Raw genomic sequence first — 18,942 nt, 5'->3', positions numbered from 1 at the left:
ACCCAGGATGACTGAAAAAGAATATACTAGAGGTGAGCATCATACAACAGCACTAACCTGAGTATTCTTTACCTAACTATTCCAGTGTGGCAAAGCACTTCCTGGCCTTTCCAAGCAAGAAGACTGCTGTGGAACCGTGGGTACTTCCTGGGGTTTTAACAAATGCCAGAAATGTCCTAAGAAGCCGTGTAAGTGTTATTTTGTTGTTATTCTCTGAATCAGTTTATAACTTTTTTTTTTCAAATTGTATTTTGCTTTTTTGAAAAAAGAAACATAGGAGAAAGAACACACCGTGGTTTGATTAGGGACAGGTTGCAGAAATTTGAATTCTCCAAAAAAGAAACATAGGAGAAAGAACACACCGTGGTTTGATTAGGGACAGGTTGCAGAAATTTGAATTCTCCTGCATGCCAGCAGAGTTACAGTATGCAGGCACTCAGTAAAGCCAGCAGAGTTAATGTGGTTGGTTTTTTTTCTGTTCTGTTTTGTTTTTTCTTGCTTCCTCCACCTCTAAGACAGTGACGCACTGTTGCATTTTCTCAGGAAGGATAATGACACTGAATCATGTTGCCTCTTCCAGCTGGATTTATTTTAATTTTTTTTCTTTTTATGTCTGTACAGAAATGTTAAATTATAGAGGCGCCAGTTACTGCTTGGAGAGAATGTAGTGACCTCTTGAGACTGCAGATGAACTTTCAAATTTAGAGCCAAAGTTTTCCAGGCTCTAAATTGTCTGTTTTATTTATTTATTTATTTATTTATTTATTTATTTATTTATTTCTGCTCTGTTTTTGAAATATCTTCCTTGACAATTAGGCTACTCAGAGACTTTCCTCACCAATTTATTTTGAGTTGACATAATGTTATAATGAGAGAGAAATTTCAGATAAGTGAAGGTAGTCTCTTAAACTTCTGTGAATGACATAATTATTGCACGGAAATAGTAATACTTCTCTGTCATTTAATATTTTCATCACTAAATGAAAGAATAAAGAAATAAACAATGGGATCTCCGCTTTGCAGATGGAGTAGGCGCCTATTTAACGAGCCAAGAGTAGTGCAAGGAGTTGCAGTCAGTCTTATCGAGGTCTCCTAGGCCATTGTTATTCCAACAGATAGCAATCCTTCAAGCCTGTTCAGTGTTTGGCTTTTGGAAACATAATTGTTCACAGGTCTAATATAGTACATCAAATATAATTCCAGCAGAAAATCTACTTTGGCTTCTACTTCTTTATCTTTCCACAGGAGAGTTTGCACCAGTTTATATACTGACTCAGTCTGATCTGCTCATTTACGAAGCATTAAAATTTTGTGTTTGGGAGTATGTTTATCTTCTGCTTTGCTTCCAAAAGAGAGTGTACTTAGCATCTTTGAGGGCTGTAGTTAATAGAAGACTTGAGTAACTAAGTTTTAATTTCTGTAGCGCATAAATATAGTTTACAAGGGACATTCCTTCTGTATTAATGTACCTCCATGAATTGGGAAATGTGTTCTGAATTTGTAGCTTTCTCCAAATAAGTAGCAATTTAACTACACTTGAAAGTTTTGTTCATCAGCACTATGTGGGTGTGCAGAATATATTGCTTAGTAGATGCAGGTGTGCCGGGGGTAATCATGAAAGCTTCAAATGTGCTTCTACCAAAAACTAGTTGGAACAACTAGAAAGACATTCTTTACTCTGAGGGTGGCGAGGCACTGGCACAGGTTGCCCAGAGAAGCTGTGGATGCCCCATCCCTGGAGGTGTTCAAGGCCAGGCTGGATGGGGCTTTGAGCAACCTGGTCTGGTGGGAGGTGTCCCTGCCCGTGGCAGAGGAGTTGGAATTAGATGGTCTTTAAGGTCCCTTCCAACCCAAGCCATTCTATGATTCTATGAAGTAATACAAATTTTTGGTGCCTGGTTCCAAGGGAAGCCCATGTGAGGGTTCTTTGTAGTCAGGTAAAACACCAGCCTCCCCCGCCTGGAATCCACTACAGGCCATGTGTTGATCAGGCAGCAACTTAAAGCCAACATGCTCTGTATGCTCTGTTAAGGGCAGACCAGTTGGGAAATACTGGGGCAAACCATGTCTTAAATCCTGGTCCCCAGATGCTTGGTAGGGGGGTACACAGAAATGCCTTAAACACACTTGGGATGCACAGCCCTAAAACCTCTCCTGGAGGGAAGTCCACCACCCTTTTTCAGTGCACTGAGTAGAGTCATTTTTTGTAAATGCTAATGAGAGGAGCACTGTCCTTTTAATATAACAGCTTAATGACTAGCACATTTGCTCAAGATGAGGCAATTCATAGTTCCTTTATCTACCAGGAGAGTTTTTCAAATCCGCATTTTATAACTATGAGGAGATGCCCTAACCCATAAAATGAAGAAACAATTCTTGGAATAGGAATGGGAACCCAGTCTCTTTCCCAGTGTCGTTAATTGCTAATGGTTTGAGTCATGCTCACTTCTGCTTTCTGCCTCAATTAATTTGGAATTGTCTTTTCAATTTAACTGTACAGTTTCAAGAGGAGACAGAGAATGTTGCCCTGCTCTTGTGGTTAAGGTATTCCTGGAAAGTAAGGGTTTGAGATGAAGCAGGATGTATTTCTCGTCTTCGTAGGTGGGAGCTCTCACTGTACATTAACTTTCTCCCCTTCTTAGGGAGGAGGAGGTGTGTGTACTGTCTGTTTTCTCTGGATTAAAATACAGTGTTATCTGCCACAACATTATATCAAGAATGGGATTTGGTAGGGGCTTGCTTTAAGAACATTCACTGACTGAATCTGTCAGGAAGTTTTGATGGAGATATATGCAATTTCTCCATCTGCATTTAATTTAGGAATGAGTTAAGCATGAGGCTATTCAGTCATGCCATGACTTAGGGCAATTCTGCATGGGTGCAAATGGTGAATTTTCACGTTTCTAGGGACTTAAGATGATCAAATTTGGAGTGTTGCAGTAGCCTGTGATTTTACAGCATCTTAGAGTTTTATAGATGTCCAGCTTGAACTTAAATCTGGATCCGAGCCTAAATGTCCTTTGGGCAAATGTGCCTTAAGCTTTGCGTCAGTATGAAAGTGTTATGCTTCTGTACAGCAAACAATTTCCAAACACAAATGCAAGCTTATGATGAGATGTAAAGAAAGTATAGAGTCCCTGCTTAAGGATTTATATTTCACCAAGTATTCTTACTTTTTCTTCCCTCCCTCCCTCCCCCCCCCCCCCCCCCCTTTTTTTTTTTTGGTATTAATGGGAATGTTTTAGTGGTGCAAAGAGTATGCACAGATATAAAAGAAATTGAATGGACAAACATGGGAGTCAAGTAAATTAATAGTGAGGTACTGGTTAAGTGGGGTCCGTGGTTCCTTCTCACCAGGCAGAGCTCCTGCCATGGTAGTCCTATGTCATTTTTACATATTCTGAGACTTCACTAAATCAGTATTGTCCTTTTTATTGTAGACTTAGGAGGCTTCCTTTTGCTTTTATGGTTCCTAAACTTCATTTAAGTTTGACCTGTTATTACAGTAATACTTAAACAGTTTGCATTTAACCTGGGAACTGTAGTTTAGCAAAATACTTAAGCACGTACTTCAGTCTCATTAGCAGGCACTTAACCAGTGTGGTTTCTTTACTTCTGTCTTCAGCCTAATGCTTAAGGATGTACTTAACTTTGTGCCTGTCTTGTTCCCGTGGACTTATGTAGGGCTTTGTCACTTTCTAAAGATGTACTTCAGTATTTTGGGTAATAGCCACTGCTCAGTCAGGGCTTCTGTCTTGTTGCAAGGTTGAGTGCCTTGGCCTGAGACAGCTTCTGTGTCTCTAAGTGTATGGGTTAGTCAGTGTTACTGAAAAATAAAGGAAGAATTTTTGGAACAGGTCTCCATTTCTGCGGGCTTCTACAGAAGACGACCTTTAAGACAAACTGTATCTCAATGGTGTATGGGGAATGTTACGATAGTTCAGGCTTCTTGCTAGCAATTAATAAACAGGTTGAGTAAAGGGTAAGTAATGTAGGACTCCGTCCAGCTCTCACATTGATGACTAGCCATCACTGCACAACCTCCTTACTCTTGTGTGACCTACCGATGTTGCTGCTCTTTATACAAGGAAGAAAACAGCTGCTAGTAAGCCACTATTTCCTGTTCAGTGTGGGAGCAAGCGAATGAGTAGGGAGGGAGAGGCTGAAGTCTCTGACCTCACTCCACCATTACGCTTTCTAGAGCAGCTGAGTCACCATGGAAGGGAAAATGCGTTGTGGCACTGGAAAAGGCCTGGCACAGCTTACGGGCTGGCCTCTATGTACAACTGGAAGAGCTCTGCCCTTCCTCTCTTTTCCCTCTGCTAGACCGTGCTACAGATTACCAATCCTTCCCACAAAAATTATGGAGAAACTGTCTCGGGTTTAGTGTGAATTGAATAAGGTCTGCAATGGGAAATGCAGACAAGTTAGGACATAGTGCAGTTATGAATCTGACCCTGCCAACATTAACATTTCTAAATGTTAAATGTTTTGACTTTTTAGGTTCAATAATAGGTCTAGTGCATTGCACTTCTGAAGATCTCATGTTAAGTTAAAACTGATTTTACTATGAACATTGTGAAAAGATTGGAGCTGCCTTGAAAATAAATGCATAGCTGCCACATATGTGGTGACAGAGAACATTTTCAAATTTTGTGTTTAAAAGTTTGTAGCCTGTGGAAAGATGGAAAATGTATTTGTTAAAACTGTAAGAATATTGTTACTGTATTTGTACCCAATTTTATTTTAGTGTTTAACCATTTTATCACATCACTTCAAGCAATCTTAAAAGAGAGTCTTTATGTTCTAATTAAGCAATTACTTGAAATAATTCACAGCAGCTTAAAATAAAACTACCTCACTCCAAAAGCTGCTACTCAGCTCATCACTTAAACTTTTCCAATGTATAGGAAAAGCTTTAAAAAAAAGTTGGGGAAAAAAAAACAACACCTTTTTTGTTGTTGTTTATCCTTATAGTGAACTGGTTACCAATTTGGAACTAAGCTACAGGGATAAGCGTGCAGTTCCAGCATCAGTTGTGAAGTGAAGCCAACGTTATCTCACTCTGTTCTAATTTGACAGTTTATATACTGTAAAGTTGGAAAATAATGCTTTTTTTTTTTCTTTTTTTTTGGACAGCTAAACATTTAAAACACTTTTAAAGGAAAACAAAATATCTGACCAAATGTTATATGAACAAATGTCTCTGGTGTAGCACTCAAATTATGAAAAACTCTCTTGACTCTTTGTTAAGGGCACTTTTATGATCACAGTGCTGAAAGTTTTGTTCTGTATATTTAATAAAGTATTGGGCTTTGCCAACAGGTTAGCTTTTAGTGCATAATGTACAAAGAAGTTACTGGTCTCATTTAAGATGTTAGAACAATTTAAGAATCAATAAACAGCTTTCTGTAGTCTCAAAGGCAACCTTAAGTGGAGGAAAGAAACAATAAACGGAAATAAAAATCTAGTTAACTGAACACTTTCTATTTTCGCAAAATTGAGCTCAGTCTGTATTTTGCAGTGCTGTAATGCCCTTGGCAGATTACACTGATCAGCCAATAAGTGACACAGTCCTCCAAAATTTGGAAACTTTGTTAGCTAAATCACAGATGTAACTTCTACTTTTTCCTTGCTTTGGAGGTTTAGTTGCTTCTGTTTCCTATGTGTTTCAAACAGTTTTAATTCATTGTGGTGGGAAAAATGATACACAACAATTTTGCTTAATATTGCATATATTTTTTGCTTTCTAAATCTGCTTTAATCTGTTTTAAAACCATTATAAATCTTCAACTTTATTTTTTCCCCAACATGGTATTTTTAGCTGGTTTGTGAAAGTAATTATTTGAGTATTTGAGAACAATTAGGATGAGTTCAAGTATGTCTTCTTTTGAATCAAAAATTCAATTTTGAATGGATAACTGAAGATCTCAGTGGTATACATGCAGGAAGAGATGGAAGTAAGGTTACTCGTATTTGAATTTCTTGACCTTTTATCCTTAAACATACATCACAAAAACTTACGCTTTTTTAACAGTTACATAATAATTTGTCTGTCAAGTTCTCTAAATAACCAAATAAATCAGCAGTATTTAATGTGTAGTTTTTTCTTCAGCATACCATGGATACAGCCCTATGATGGAATGCCCCCAAGGCTACAAGAGGATCAATGCTACATTTTGTCAAGGTACGATAGTGTGCACAATTGATTGTGTTTATTGTGAGTTCCAGTTTTGTGTGATTGATTCTGTGATATTTATGACTTAGCTGAATGAATCTGGTCCACTTATCTGGGGAAATAAATGTTGAGGCTATAAATATATATATGTTTTATTTAACTCTTTCAAAATATTGGCAACTCTATAGGGTGTTTTTTGTTCCGGGGCAAAAAAACTTTTAGAACTTTTATGCATATTCTCATTATCTTTGATGTATAAAGATGACTTCATACAGATTTGCTTACTTTATTTTTCAGTAGAAATGCATTGTTCTGTCAGTTCTTCTGCTAAACAGTGAGCCTGGAGACTTTATTGGTTAAGTCAGATGAAACTCGCAAAAGAGAATAATTTTGATAATCGTTATAGCATAGAGTATACAGAAGATGAATATTATGGACTTCAGAGATGAGGCACTACAGTGCTGACTACAGCCAGATAATGTCACTGGCAAGTGGATGTGAAAGTCTATGTATAGCTGGCTCCTGTATAAAGAGGTGAACCACAAACTTGAAGAATGTACATAGTGCAGGTGAGGATCTATGGAGTTAGGGTGCATAGGCAGTGTTACTTCTAAGATCATGCCCTGTATCTCCTGGCTGTAAGCACAAAAGTTATCAAAGCTTCAACGGCTGTGGGAGCTGTGTGATCATGCAACTAAGCTGAAAAGCCCCAGGGTATTTAGATTCTCCCAGCCAATGGCATCTCTGCCTGAGGAAGCTGAACAGATGATTGTGGATGAATACTCCTTCTTTCTGCATTTCTTGGAGTGTTGAATGGAAGTGCAAGATCAGGATGTAGAAAAAAAGTTAAACCACTTGTCCAAATTGCTTGGCACAGCTCAAGTAAATAAGAGAAAGGAGCTCTGAGAATATGTGAGCAGTCCTGCAGCACTCTACACGTAGTTGTGGAGGGAGAGAGAAAGAGTAATTGGCCTTAAAGGATATATGTAGGCACTTTGGAGATAAAGATAATTGTATTTAATTGAAAACTGTTAGCATGTAGATGAAAAAATGTATGTCAGCCTGCCACAAAAATTATTTTACCAACCAAAAAATATATGGTTTGTAGATCACTAAACACAAATAAATGTTTTGCTGCTTCCATTGCTAAGGGAGATGTGAGCTGCTGTCTGAAAGTTTCTCTGTCAGGCTTGTTAGCTTACCTAATGCTCAGCTCCCTACGTAGTGGTTTACCAGCTTGCAGGGTAGGGGCATCTTGGAGGATTGTGAGAGAAAATTGGATTAGATTAAAATACTAAAAAACTAAATGGAAGAGAACTGCAAATTGCATCTCAAGAGTTTGTTCTCTGATCTGCAGAGAGAGATTGTAGCATCATCCTAATAAACAAAAGGGTTGGGGAGGTTTTGATGGCAACTTACTGATTAGGACTGTGAAGTGAAAAAGTGGAGGTGAATATAAGGCATATATGGACCACCTTTTCACGTCAGATGAAACACACAGGTGATGCATATATTTCAGCCATTTCAAAAGAGATTGCCTCATTCTGCATATTAGCTACACAGTTTTTCAGAATATGCAAAAGAGAGGATTTCTAATTTAGAGCCCATGAAGTATCTGAAGATAACATCGTGCATCCCTCTGAACACAGTGTGGGAGAGACAGGAGCTTTTGATATCTCCAGTAGTTGAGCACAAACCTGACGGTATATACAATGCATTCCTAGACAGCAGCAACCCAGCAGGCATTGAAAGGAGAGTAGGACATTCGGTTTGTTTCCAGATTCTTGTACCTAGGTGTTGGCAAACCTTATTACATGGAAACTAAGATCCCAAGTCAGGGGCTACAGATGGCTAGAAAATGGTCTGATTCCTGTGAAGGTTGCCAGAAGTAGTTTGCCAGGAAGAAGAATATTGCCAGAAAGTTATTTCGCTGAGCAGCGGCAGGCTGACTGAGAGGGAGAGCATATGTTTCTGGGTAGGAGTTCAGTCCTGCCACGGTAGTGTGCAGAAACAGAACAGTACCTGGTAGGCTAGGAGTCATTTGTTGTATTGGGTTTGATAGTTTTTCCCCTGACACGTTTCTGTATTGCATAACTAATACTGCAAGAAACATTACGATTTAAAGAGTTTCTTTTATTACTGCTATCATCATCTTGGAAGAGAGAGAGCTGTAGACTCTAAATGTAACTAGCAGTTGATAATGGAAACTCATAATCTCGAGTTTAATCGAAGAGAGGGAGTCAAATTATCCCACCAGGAAAAAGACTGTTGATGAATTGAGGATGCAAACAATTTCCTACCTTTCTGGAGAGGGCAGAGGTGGTGACTGCTGAAGGTTTCTCCTATGAAGACAGGCTGAGGAAGCTGGGGTTGTTCAGCCTGGAGAAGAGAAGGCTTCAGGGAGACCTTACAGCAGCTTTCCAGTGCTTAAAGGGGGCCTACAGGAAAGCTGGGGAGGGACTCTTTGTCAGGGAGTGCAGTGACAGGGCAAGGGGGAATGTCTTTAAAGTAACAGAGGGCAGATTTAGACCGGATATTAGGAAGAAATGCTTTACTCTGAGGGTGGTGAGGCACTGGCACAGGCTGCCCAGAGAAGCTGTGGATGCCCCATCCCTGGAGGTGCTCAAGGCCAGGCTGGATGGGGCTTTGGGCAGCCTGGTCTGGTGGGAGGTGTCCCTGCCCATGGCAGGGGGGTTGGAATTACATGGTCTTTATGGTGCCTTCCAACCCAAACCATTCTATGATTCTGTGATTCCCGTATTGCCTTCTTGAGGCTTGGGTGGCTTCTCAGTAATATACTCACCAACACACTCCAAAAATGAGGTGCAAATAAGGATGGAACTGAGAGAAGGAATACCCATAAAGCAAAGGATAAATTTAGTCCCATTGAAATATGTAATGGGATTATAATTTTCTGTCAGAGAATCAGGATTTTGACCTGTGTTTGAGCAGTCATCACAAAAGCTAGCTTCACATGTGAAAGAGCTGCTTGCAGGGTGTATTTCAATTCTGTAATGGCCATTAGAATGTGCTTCTCAGTGGGTGAAGCAAAAGTGTCCTATTTGTGTTTAATCTGAAGCAGACTCACATTTTTAGAAAAGGAAAGGGTTGCTGAAGAAACAGCTATCCATATCAAAAATCTGAACAAAGCAGTAGCAATGACTATGAAAACTGTTTAAGCTACTCAGAGGTGGGTGTTTATGTTTTTGTAATAACTGCTACAATTAAATTGGAAAGTTGTGGTGCAGCATGTCCATATGCAAGTATACATTTTAATTAGATTATTCTTTGCTGAAAGGGTGTGTGTGCTGTGCCCGTGCTCAGAAAGGGTGAGCATTGCCAGACCAAATCATAATGGGGATAAATACCTGAATCCCTGCCTGCAGCTTACTGTGTGCTGTTTTCACCTAGATATCATCCAACTTTCACTGCCTTTGAAAACTCAGGCCTAAAAGCCTAATTAACCGTTTGTTCTGTATTGTTTTTGCAGTCAAAAGCCTTCTTAGTTTACAAAGCCTACGTGATATTAGCATGATTAATAACCAGATCCTGATTTTTTTTTCTTTTCAATTGAGTTAGCTAATGTGAATCGTTCTTTTCTCTGATGTATATATAGGACAACAAAGAACCATCTGTGGGTATGTTAATTTGAACAGTTTAATATAATTGCTATCAAGAAAGCTTTTTTCCCCCGGTAATTATCTTTTCAATGGGATGATTTATTACATGTACATGCCTGGATGCCCTAAGGCTGTCATTAAAGACAAAATGCAGTTTATCAGAGTTGCAGCTTCTCTGTCAGAGTACATACGCAGTGCTAATTTCTGGTTCCCTGTTTAGAATTATACTTACAGTTTCCTTCTTCTGCTAATGGTTTTCTTGGAAAACTAAAACAGAATGAAAAAAACAGCTGGTAAAAAAAGTTTGGATTCATTTTTCAGGAAACTAACATATGCCAGTAGAGCACTTTAAAGATCTTATCTTGAAGAACTGGAAAAATACCTGAAAATTTGTTGTTTTTCACTGAAGAAGAAAGTTGTGCATTAAAGTTGTTGAGAGGTTCCCATTTGCTTAAAATTAAATGTAAATGAGCTCAAAGAGATCGGTACTTATATGTTAATGGATCAAGTTCTGTAATCGTGTGCACTGGGGGCTTGAAGCTTTTTTCTTTAGATTTCACCATGATTTAAAATATATTTTGAAGGTGTATTCTGTCCTCCTACAATTGTCTCTAAAATACAGTAATAAATTTGCTTTTTTTCTATTTCGTAAATGTATTTTATTACTTAAAGGAGGTTAGCTTCATAAAAATGCTAATTGTTGTTGCTTAGTTACTAAGTTAACAAACTTCTTTCAAAAAAGTTATTTGATGATGATCATACTGTGAAATAAATATATCTCCAGAAACTGGGCTGGGTTGCTGTTTGGACATTGATTATGTGTTTGAAAAGTGTGGCTCTGCAAATTTGCGTTCCAGTAAATTCCACACAGAAGCACCAAATGATTTGGATTGATTTCTTCTGCTGTTGCTTTGTTAGCACAGAGAAATCAACAGGTCATTTCTCAGAATAAGAAACTTTTTTTTTTCTGTGATTTTAAAAATATATTGCAATAGTTTCATTAGCAACCAAACCTTGTTTTTTTTGTTTCTTTTCCCCCGTCTTGTTCTCACTAATCAGATTATTATTGAAACAATCAGCTATAGTGGAGGCAGTAAATCCTGGTTGTTACATATTTCTTAGAATTGAAGATTTTATAGCGGATAACAACGCAGCTACAGCAGAAACAGTTGGAGTGGTATTTTCTGAGATGTAGTAGGTACAGTTGTAACTGCAAGTGAATTAAAAAATATGCCTGCATATTGAGTGTATTTGGAGACGATTCAGTCAGATGGCACTCCCAAAGAAGCTTAAAGTGCACCTACCAAAGTGAGTAGTACTTTCATGAATGAGCCCTAAATTATGTATTCCACTCCTCATTTGCAATATGAGATACCGAACGTATTAAAGACCTCACTACATGAAAATCTGCCTGGGCAGATATTACTAAATAACATTCAATGGCAGACAACCAAGTAATTTCTAATTAAGAAGTTGCCCAGTATTTTGACAAATGCTAATTGGTATATAGTTGAACTAGACAGTTTGCTTTGCTTAAATGCAGCGAAGTTTCTTAAGTGTCTGAGGTTCTTTTTGACAGGCAAGTTGCTCACTTCGCATCAAATGCAGATAAACATTTTCCATTCAGTTTTATTACTTAGTTATTTAAACAAAGTCAGTCTGGTTACCTCCTAAAGGTTTTAAAAAATACAGAAATCTGATTTCAGAGCTAAGTGCAGAGGTCCCACTTCAGAAATTTACTTTTCCACAGTGGTTACGCCTGGAATCAGATGTGGGCTGCAGATGTTATGATTGCTTGTGTCCTCTGGCACCCAGCACTTGTGACAGAGGATATGAGAAAGCCTGCAGTACTTGTTGGCTCCTTCCTAGCCACAAGTTTGTCTGAATATTTCAATACAGCTATCAGGTCTGTGGTGGCCTAACAAGGCTTTCTGCTTTTACAAGTTCCCTTTCTTGGCCCAGTATTTATAAGAATGTTCCTGATATCACGACTGTCCTAACTGGAGTCTGAGTCTCAGGCAAAAAAATAAAATAAAAATCCAACTCAAGACCGTTTGAAAAAGGTAGCAAGAAATTTTTTGCTCTTCTGAAATCTCTGGCCAGTTGACGTGCCTTCTGCCAGCTGCTATGCCAACTCACTAACTTTGCATCTTGAAATCTTTTTTAATAATTTTCCTTATTCCGGATTCCATAGTAAAAGAAAAATTGTATTTTATGTTAAATGTTTATGGAAAGCTAATTGTTTGTTCAGCTTTTAAATCTCTCTGGGATTTCCTGGGTACTAGCAGAAGGAAGTACATTAAGTACATCCTTCTTTTAAAAAAAAAAAAAAAAAACTTATTTTCAAACTGTGATGCGGAGTTTTGTTGCCTACAGTGGTAGAGGGAGGGAACAGTGGAAGCCAGTGTTCAGAGAAGTGGGAACCCATTCTGTGGTTGAGGAAAGTCTTAAAAATTGTGAAGAGTGTAGTTTCCTTCTATTTATGCATACAAGGTGACTTTGAAAATTTGAAATTTTCGTTATCTTGTGAGGTGATTTGTTCAGGTTGTTACCAAAGTTGCCTACCAAACATGTGAAATAGAAAAAGTATTGTATAAAAACGAGATCTACTGTTTCAAAAGGGAAGTTGTTTAAAATAATATTAAATCATTTCATAGTGTTCTTGTCTTGTTTCTGAAAATTTTAAATGCCTTTTAATTCAATATATTATAGATTTTTTAAAAGTCTAGTTGTGATAGCTGGCACTATTGTTCCGAAGTTATCAGTGCTTCTGAAAGTCGACTTCATTCTTTACATGAATGATAGCAATGATTTCTTTCAAAACAAAGACTATTTCAGTTTACATTTGCATTATTCTAAATTTGTGTAGTGTGCTCTGATTGGTTTTTGAACTTGTAGACTCTTTTTCTTGAGTAAAAATATTTTCCTTAAAATGAATGCAGTAGTTTCAAATACATACTGTTACATGATTGCTGCTTTGACCAGAACACATTATTAAACATGCATTCGGTTCTGGAATTTTTGTTTTTAAGTTAAATGCTTAAATGTGGTTAAATGTTTCAAGCTGTGATGATTTTGATGAACATAAATTCAGTGCATTAAGCATGGAGATGAAAGAATGAATTTCATTTTCTAGGAAAGAATGTTTCATTCCATTATGTGTGTGACCAAATCTGGGCCTCTCCTTATCTGAACAGGGGAGAGTGGCCTTGCTCCAGGTGTCCAAACGAGCTACAAGGCTGGAGAGGGAGAAGACAGCTTTACACCACCGTAGTGTTTCCTGTGATTCTGCATTAGGCCAGCTGGGCCTGGGTGGTCTGAAGAGCTGTTATAATGGTTAACACAGCCAAAAGTCAGTGAAGTCCTTTTCCTAAATACTCTTCCAGCTGGAGGCTGCCAAAGAGAAACACTACCGGGCTGATATTCCAACCATCAGCTCGTGTATGTTGGTGTCCAGCAGAACAGTTCTCTGCTGATCAACTAATCTCTTTGCATCACCTCTCTTGGCTATAACGGGCATCAAACTCTTTAGGTTGTGTTGAGCTGTTAACATGTTGAAGACCAGTAGGCTGTGAAGCATTTTCATATTTGCTTGCAGAAGAATCCAAGTCAAGTATTTCAGTAAAGGGACAAATTATAATGGAGGTTACTGTAGCTTTATGATGCACCCTGTAAATCACTCAGCGTCTTACAGTAACCATGCGAAGCATATTGTTTCAGCAATAAGCGGCAGGTATCTTCATGTAAGTAGGCACAGGAATGTTTCCTAGGGCTGGGTGTTTACACTTGGCATGGTTTGTTATCCTTGGAATAGGGATACTCAGGCTACGTTATGGTGTCACTAATCCTGGAATATAGCTGAAATGATTCACTTCCTGAAACTGATTGAGTTAGGCATACCATTGCTCAAGGAAAGGTAGGAGAACTTTGCACGGAGGTTTCCAGTAAAGAATCAAAGTAGTGTCAAACAACAGCTATTGCAGCCCCAGATTGCTTTAACCTACTTTAAAAACCATTTTAACAATTGGAGAATGCAAGCAGAGAATTGGAAGGTAGTACTTACTGCAGCATTTCCTCACTTCCAGCACAGGTTTGTTCCATGCATTGACATACAACAGAGGGGATACCCTTCTGTTCACAAATACCTATACATTAGCCAGAGTAAAACCTTCCATTTTAACTGTTTTGTCACTTAAAATATAAGTACTGCAGGACAGAACGTGGTCGAGTGTCTAACCTCCTATCCTTTTAAAGTTTTGTTTCATGGATTTCCTTCTCAGTTGCCAGATTTCCCCAGTGTGCAGTACATGTAAGAGGGCTGAATAAATAAATCATCCAATTACATACTTGAGTAAAAGAGACTGACCTTCATAATATAGACTGAGGTGTTGAAAAGCCACTGAGCTTTTGAATCTTTAGGCAAGGAAGAACTGTTTGGAGAAAAGTAACAAAGAAGGACTAAGTTATTTTTGTACAGGCTTGGTTTTGCTTTCTTCTGGGCTATTCAGTCCTTCCCTAAATCACAGTTATTGGGGAAAAAAATAGTTTGTTGTGTTACGTGCTGCCTGCACTTAGACTAATGAATTTTCTTTTACTGTTGTGAAATTCACAACACGTAATTTCAAACGTGTGTGATCATGGCTAAAAACAGGTCGGTTCTTCACCTGAATGTTAGCTGTTTGTGGAACGGGATTCTGGTAATGTGCTTTCAAAAAACAGTTGTGTTTTGGAGTATTTTTAATATGAATACTTGAAAATTGACTTACTGTGAACAGGAATGAAAATAAAATTTCTTCTTGAACCTTTTTAAAAATCAAGGAGAAAAAGCCATGAGTAAAGTAAATTACATTTCATTATTTTCAATCCAAGGAAATTTTCAATTTGCTATCTTATCCATACATTTTATCTTCCAGTTACTAATCAATATATGTAAAGGTTTTTGAGGATGAAACTGTTTTTAGATTTGGTAAAGCTATATATGACAATTACCATGCTTTATAAGAAGTTCAATGTTGGTAGTTGTGTACACAAGCACATGCTGTCTTAAACCATTCCCATCATCCTCCTTTACTTCTGTTTGTTGTTTTTTTCTTTTTTTTCTGAAGTCATGAAGATTACTCACTTCATATAAGCAGGCAAATAGTTAAGAAAAGGCTGTTTTAGCTTTTTAATTTTTTCCCCGGGAAATTCAGTAGGAAAGAAAGTCATTAATGCATTGCATTTTCTGAGAGCAGGTTCACCTGACACCCAGTAGACGTCCGTAGGTGCATAAAAATCTGTGGGAAGGTGTCAGACGCTAGCTGTCATTGAGAGAGTTTTAAGTTTTTAGTGTGGAATATTGTGGGATAAATCAGCAGTGGTCTGACTGATGTAGTTGCTGTGTCTGGCCAGGAACACTGCAGTGGCTCTAGAGGAGAGAATGGTCGCTGCCCTCGCTGTATATCGAGGTGTGTGCTTAGGCGAGGGTATAGAAGGAGCTGGGACACCACAACCTAACCTTTATGCTCCTACAGCACCACTGTTAAGACCCGGGTAATGGCAAAGCTGCTGTGCATTTGCATGAATACATGAGAGCAGAGTCACCAGCAAATGCTCTGGGATGGCACATGGCTTCCACTGCCACCTCAGCAGATTCAAAGTAAAGCTTTCATTTCTTGTCAAGCTTTCAGGGAGAGGGACTACTAAAGAATAACAGCAAAGGGCAAGGCAGGCTGTCCGTGCAAAATGCCATTGCTTCTTTGTGGCCGATGGAGTCATGCCAGTTTATACCCATTGAGCAGGGTCAAATCATTCACATTATCGAGCAGCAACTCTAACAAAATCAACATTTTATCAATTCATTAATTATAAATAACAGCACCTACTGTGAGAGTTTGTGTTAGAGCCATGCCAGGTGCTATGTGGAAAAGCTCCTTGCATAACCTTTTTTTCTATTTCACTAACAGACTTTTCACCAGAAGAACTTTGTTGCTCTATTTTCCTTGAAAACTGAAAATTAGTATTTAGTTTGTCTTTAGAAACCTTTATTTACATATGCATAGTCTTATAGTAGTGCTACAGAGCTCCTTAAAATCTTTCCACTGTGTAGACGAGTTTTGATCAAATCACTCTACAAATGTGCTGTCAGTTTGTACTTGAGCACAAAACATTATGAATGGTATGACAACATTCATACCAAATGGATTGGCATTGCAATACAATTTTTAAAACGAAACCTTTTAAGTCCATATACACAAAAAAAGGAGAGGGATTAAAGAAATCTACTATTTTTGAACCAGATTTCTTTTCCAGCTGTCTGAACAAGTTGATTCCGATGCAATTTGCACAGCTGGGCAGGCTGGCAGGTGGTAGGAAACATTTTGGGTAGGTGACCTTTTACCACAGTCTGAAATGAAATGATAGTCCATCTGGAAGGGATTTTTCTGCACAAAGTTTTTAAAGACTATTCTCACCTGTTTTTATGTTTCTTTTGAAAGTTTGAAGTTTGTAATCAATTTGTGGCTTGTTTCTGTTGGATCCCTCGATAGACTTGTGAAATTCAACGTAGAACATCAGGTCAGTAATTCTATGAGCTCATTTAGAAAACATGAACTTGGCAAAGAAGCATTAAAGATACACTATAATTAAGTTACACCAAGACATCAAAACATCAAAAATTGGACAAATTTATCAAGAGTAATATCCATATCAGGAACTGTGGAAAACTGCAGAACGAACATTCGTTAGTATTTGCATACATTTTAAGCTAGTGATTGCAGGTGGCAGTGCCCACATTAAATACAGAGTGCATGTGAATGGGGTCTCTGTACTGTAGACAATACAAGACAATATTTTTAAATACTAGACATACAAGAACATTTCATCAAGAAAGAGTTCTAAAGCAGAGATAGCAAGAGCAGCATCTGTGAATGTTTTCTGTAGAATAGCTGAATCATTTGGAAAGGAAGATGATTGTGTTTTTATGAGTTATAGGAAGATCACCATCTATCTGCAGTTTATCCACTTCAGTAAATAATGCTATGAAACCTTAACTATTAGTAGGCAAAACTCCAAAACACAACTATCACAGAGTTGTGACCACTAAATGGATTTGATACATTCCAATGCCAGCTTTTCTCAGCAGTGATAAGGAATAAAGTTCTGAGCTGTTTTTTTTTTAAAAAAAAAAAGGCGTCATTTCTACTTAGATGTTATTTAAACTCTATTTACTTTAAAATTCATAATTACAGTTTGTGTGTATAAAGACTTAAATGCAAGCTATCTTAATAACATTTTCATTACAAAATTCAAAGATATATCAATCAAGATATAAGATATAAGATCTTGAATACCTAGTGGCAAAACTGTGCCTGATAGGCAGGAAAAGAACCAAATTTTGCATAATGATAACATATAAGCAGATAGCAATGTATTTTAATGGTAAGCAACCAAGTGACTAGGTCTTTCCTTGAAAATAAGAACTTTAAATTTGAAATCAAATTAGTATTATTTAAAATCAGTTGTCTTTTTCACTGATTTAAAATTTAAATGTTGTCTTCACTAGGCAAAGCATTCCTGCCAAGTCTGCATTCATAAAGTGGCAAGAAAAAGCAGTATGATTTGTATGTCTTCGGGGAGATATCTTACATTTTTTCCATGTAATAATAGATTAATTTTACTATAAATAAAAATGTATACTTAGAATTGGTAGAATGATATTGCGAGTTTTCCTTTCTTTCAGAATAAATCAGTCTCTTCTTCTAACTTGTTTCCAAGGACATAGTGCTTCATCAAAGCAAGTAGAATTTTTCCTTTGCTTAGTATTTGAGGACTGATCCAAAAACCCAAATTGTCAATAAGTAGAAATTTCAATAGTGGATTCTGAGTGTTAGAGTATTTGCTTTATGTTAACTTCTAGGTATTTCATAATAATCTCTTTATATTCATTGTTTAGTCTGATGTTTTGAAAATACAGAGTTGGCAATATGTCCATTCCTCCCAACAACTCTACAGCAGTGTCAATATGCTTCTATTTAGGAATGTTTCAATGGTTTTTGTTTGGGAACTGTTAAGATTTGTGAAATTAATTTCCTCTCAGTAGTCACAAAAAATATGGAATTGAAACAATGGTGGTATTTCGTTCTGGAATCAGTTGGCACTCTATAGATTCCTTCAGTCCTATTTTGAGATTTCAGGACAAAAGAACAAACCTAGTTAGACTAATCAATTAAAGAAGCTGTCTAAAAGATGTCAAGTACATCAGAAGTCCAGCTTACTAAGTCTTCTGTATTAGTGAAATCCATAAATAAGATACTGCTGTGCTTATATGGGACACCTTCCTGCTCAAAGATTGGATGAGTTAAAGGTAGACTGCTGCAGGAAAAGACCTTGAGAGTATTTCAGCATTTTTGTGCTCTTTTTCTTATACCATTCTCCTTTTTCAATAGTCTACTCCCTCTGAAGTCAGAAAGTCACATAGTCTGGGAATTTCACTGAAAAATTCCTTTGCGGCAGAGCTGATCTTTTATAATTCATGTGGTTTCCATCATATTTCATCCAAATTTATAGGATATAAATTATCACTCTTTGTCACATGTGGCTACATCTGTAGAGGTGAAGTTGATCCAGGTGGTATCAAGATCAGATTGGGTACAGTAATGGAAGAGCTGAAGGATAAGATCAACACAATATTTGGAAAAAATCACAGCTGACGTGGCAACTTCAAGTCCACTGTACTGTGAATTTAAGTTGTACAGCACTGCACAGGGACAGGTAGCTAAACTTCTGGAGGAAAGTGAAGATAGTAATGTGAAAGATTCTTCAGGTTTCCAAAAGCTAACACCAGAATATCTGTTACATTTAATATATTCAATTTGTTATCATCATTGATTGTGTTGAATCAGGCAACAGCCTACAATGTAGTCAAATAAAGCTGTGAAGGGTTTATAAAAACTAAGATGAAAGGTTATATACATACATATATATATATATATATATATATATTTGATAAAATGAACACTAATACTTGATTTCCAAGAAGCCGGCTGAAATGTCTGACTTTCACTTGAACCTTGCTTGCACAGCAGTGTAGGCATTTTTCCTAGCTTAGAGTTAGGGAGGAAAAGTCTTATGTAGGATTAATGTGCATAAACATTTTAAAGTAGG

General features: G+C 37.5%; 1 protein-coding gene across 12 annotated transcripts in view; it reads left to right on the top strand.

Annotated features, from left to right (window-relative positions):
* The window catches only part of LTBP1 (latent transforming growth factor beta binding protein 1), a 203,104-nt gene that overhangs the window by 102,769 nt on the left and 81,393 nt on the right, over nucleotides 1-18,942 (top strand). For all 12 annotated transcript variants that reach the window (XM_080588430.1, XM_080588429.1, XM_080588431.1 and 9 more), the window contains 2 exons: nucleotides 86-188; nucleotides 6,116-6,187. In XM_080588430.1, coding sequence (XP_080444556.1) covers nucleotides 86-188; nucleotides 6,116-6,187 — 175 coding nt within the window. The remainder of the gene's footprint in view (nucleotides 1-85; nucleotides 189-6,115; nucleotides 6,188-18,942) is intronic.

This window comes from Anser brachyrhynchus (genome assembly GCF_964034855.1).
Source record: "Anser brachyrhynchus genome assembly, chromosome: 3".
In the NCBI taxonomy this organism is placed as follows: Eukaryota; Metazoa; Chordata; class Aves; order Anseriformes; family Anatidae; genus Anser; species Anser brachyrhynchus.
The sequence above is the reverse complement of the archived record's forward strand: the minus strand, read 5'-3'. Positions and strand labels throughout refer to the sequence as shown.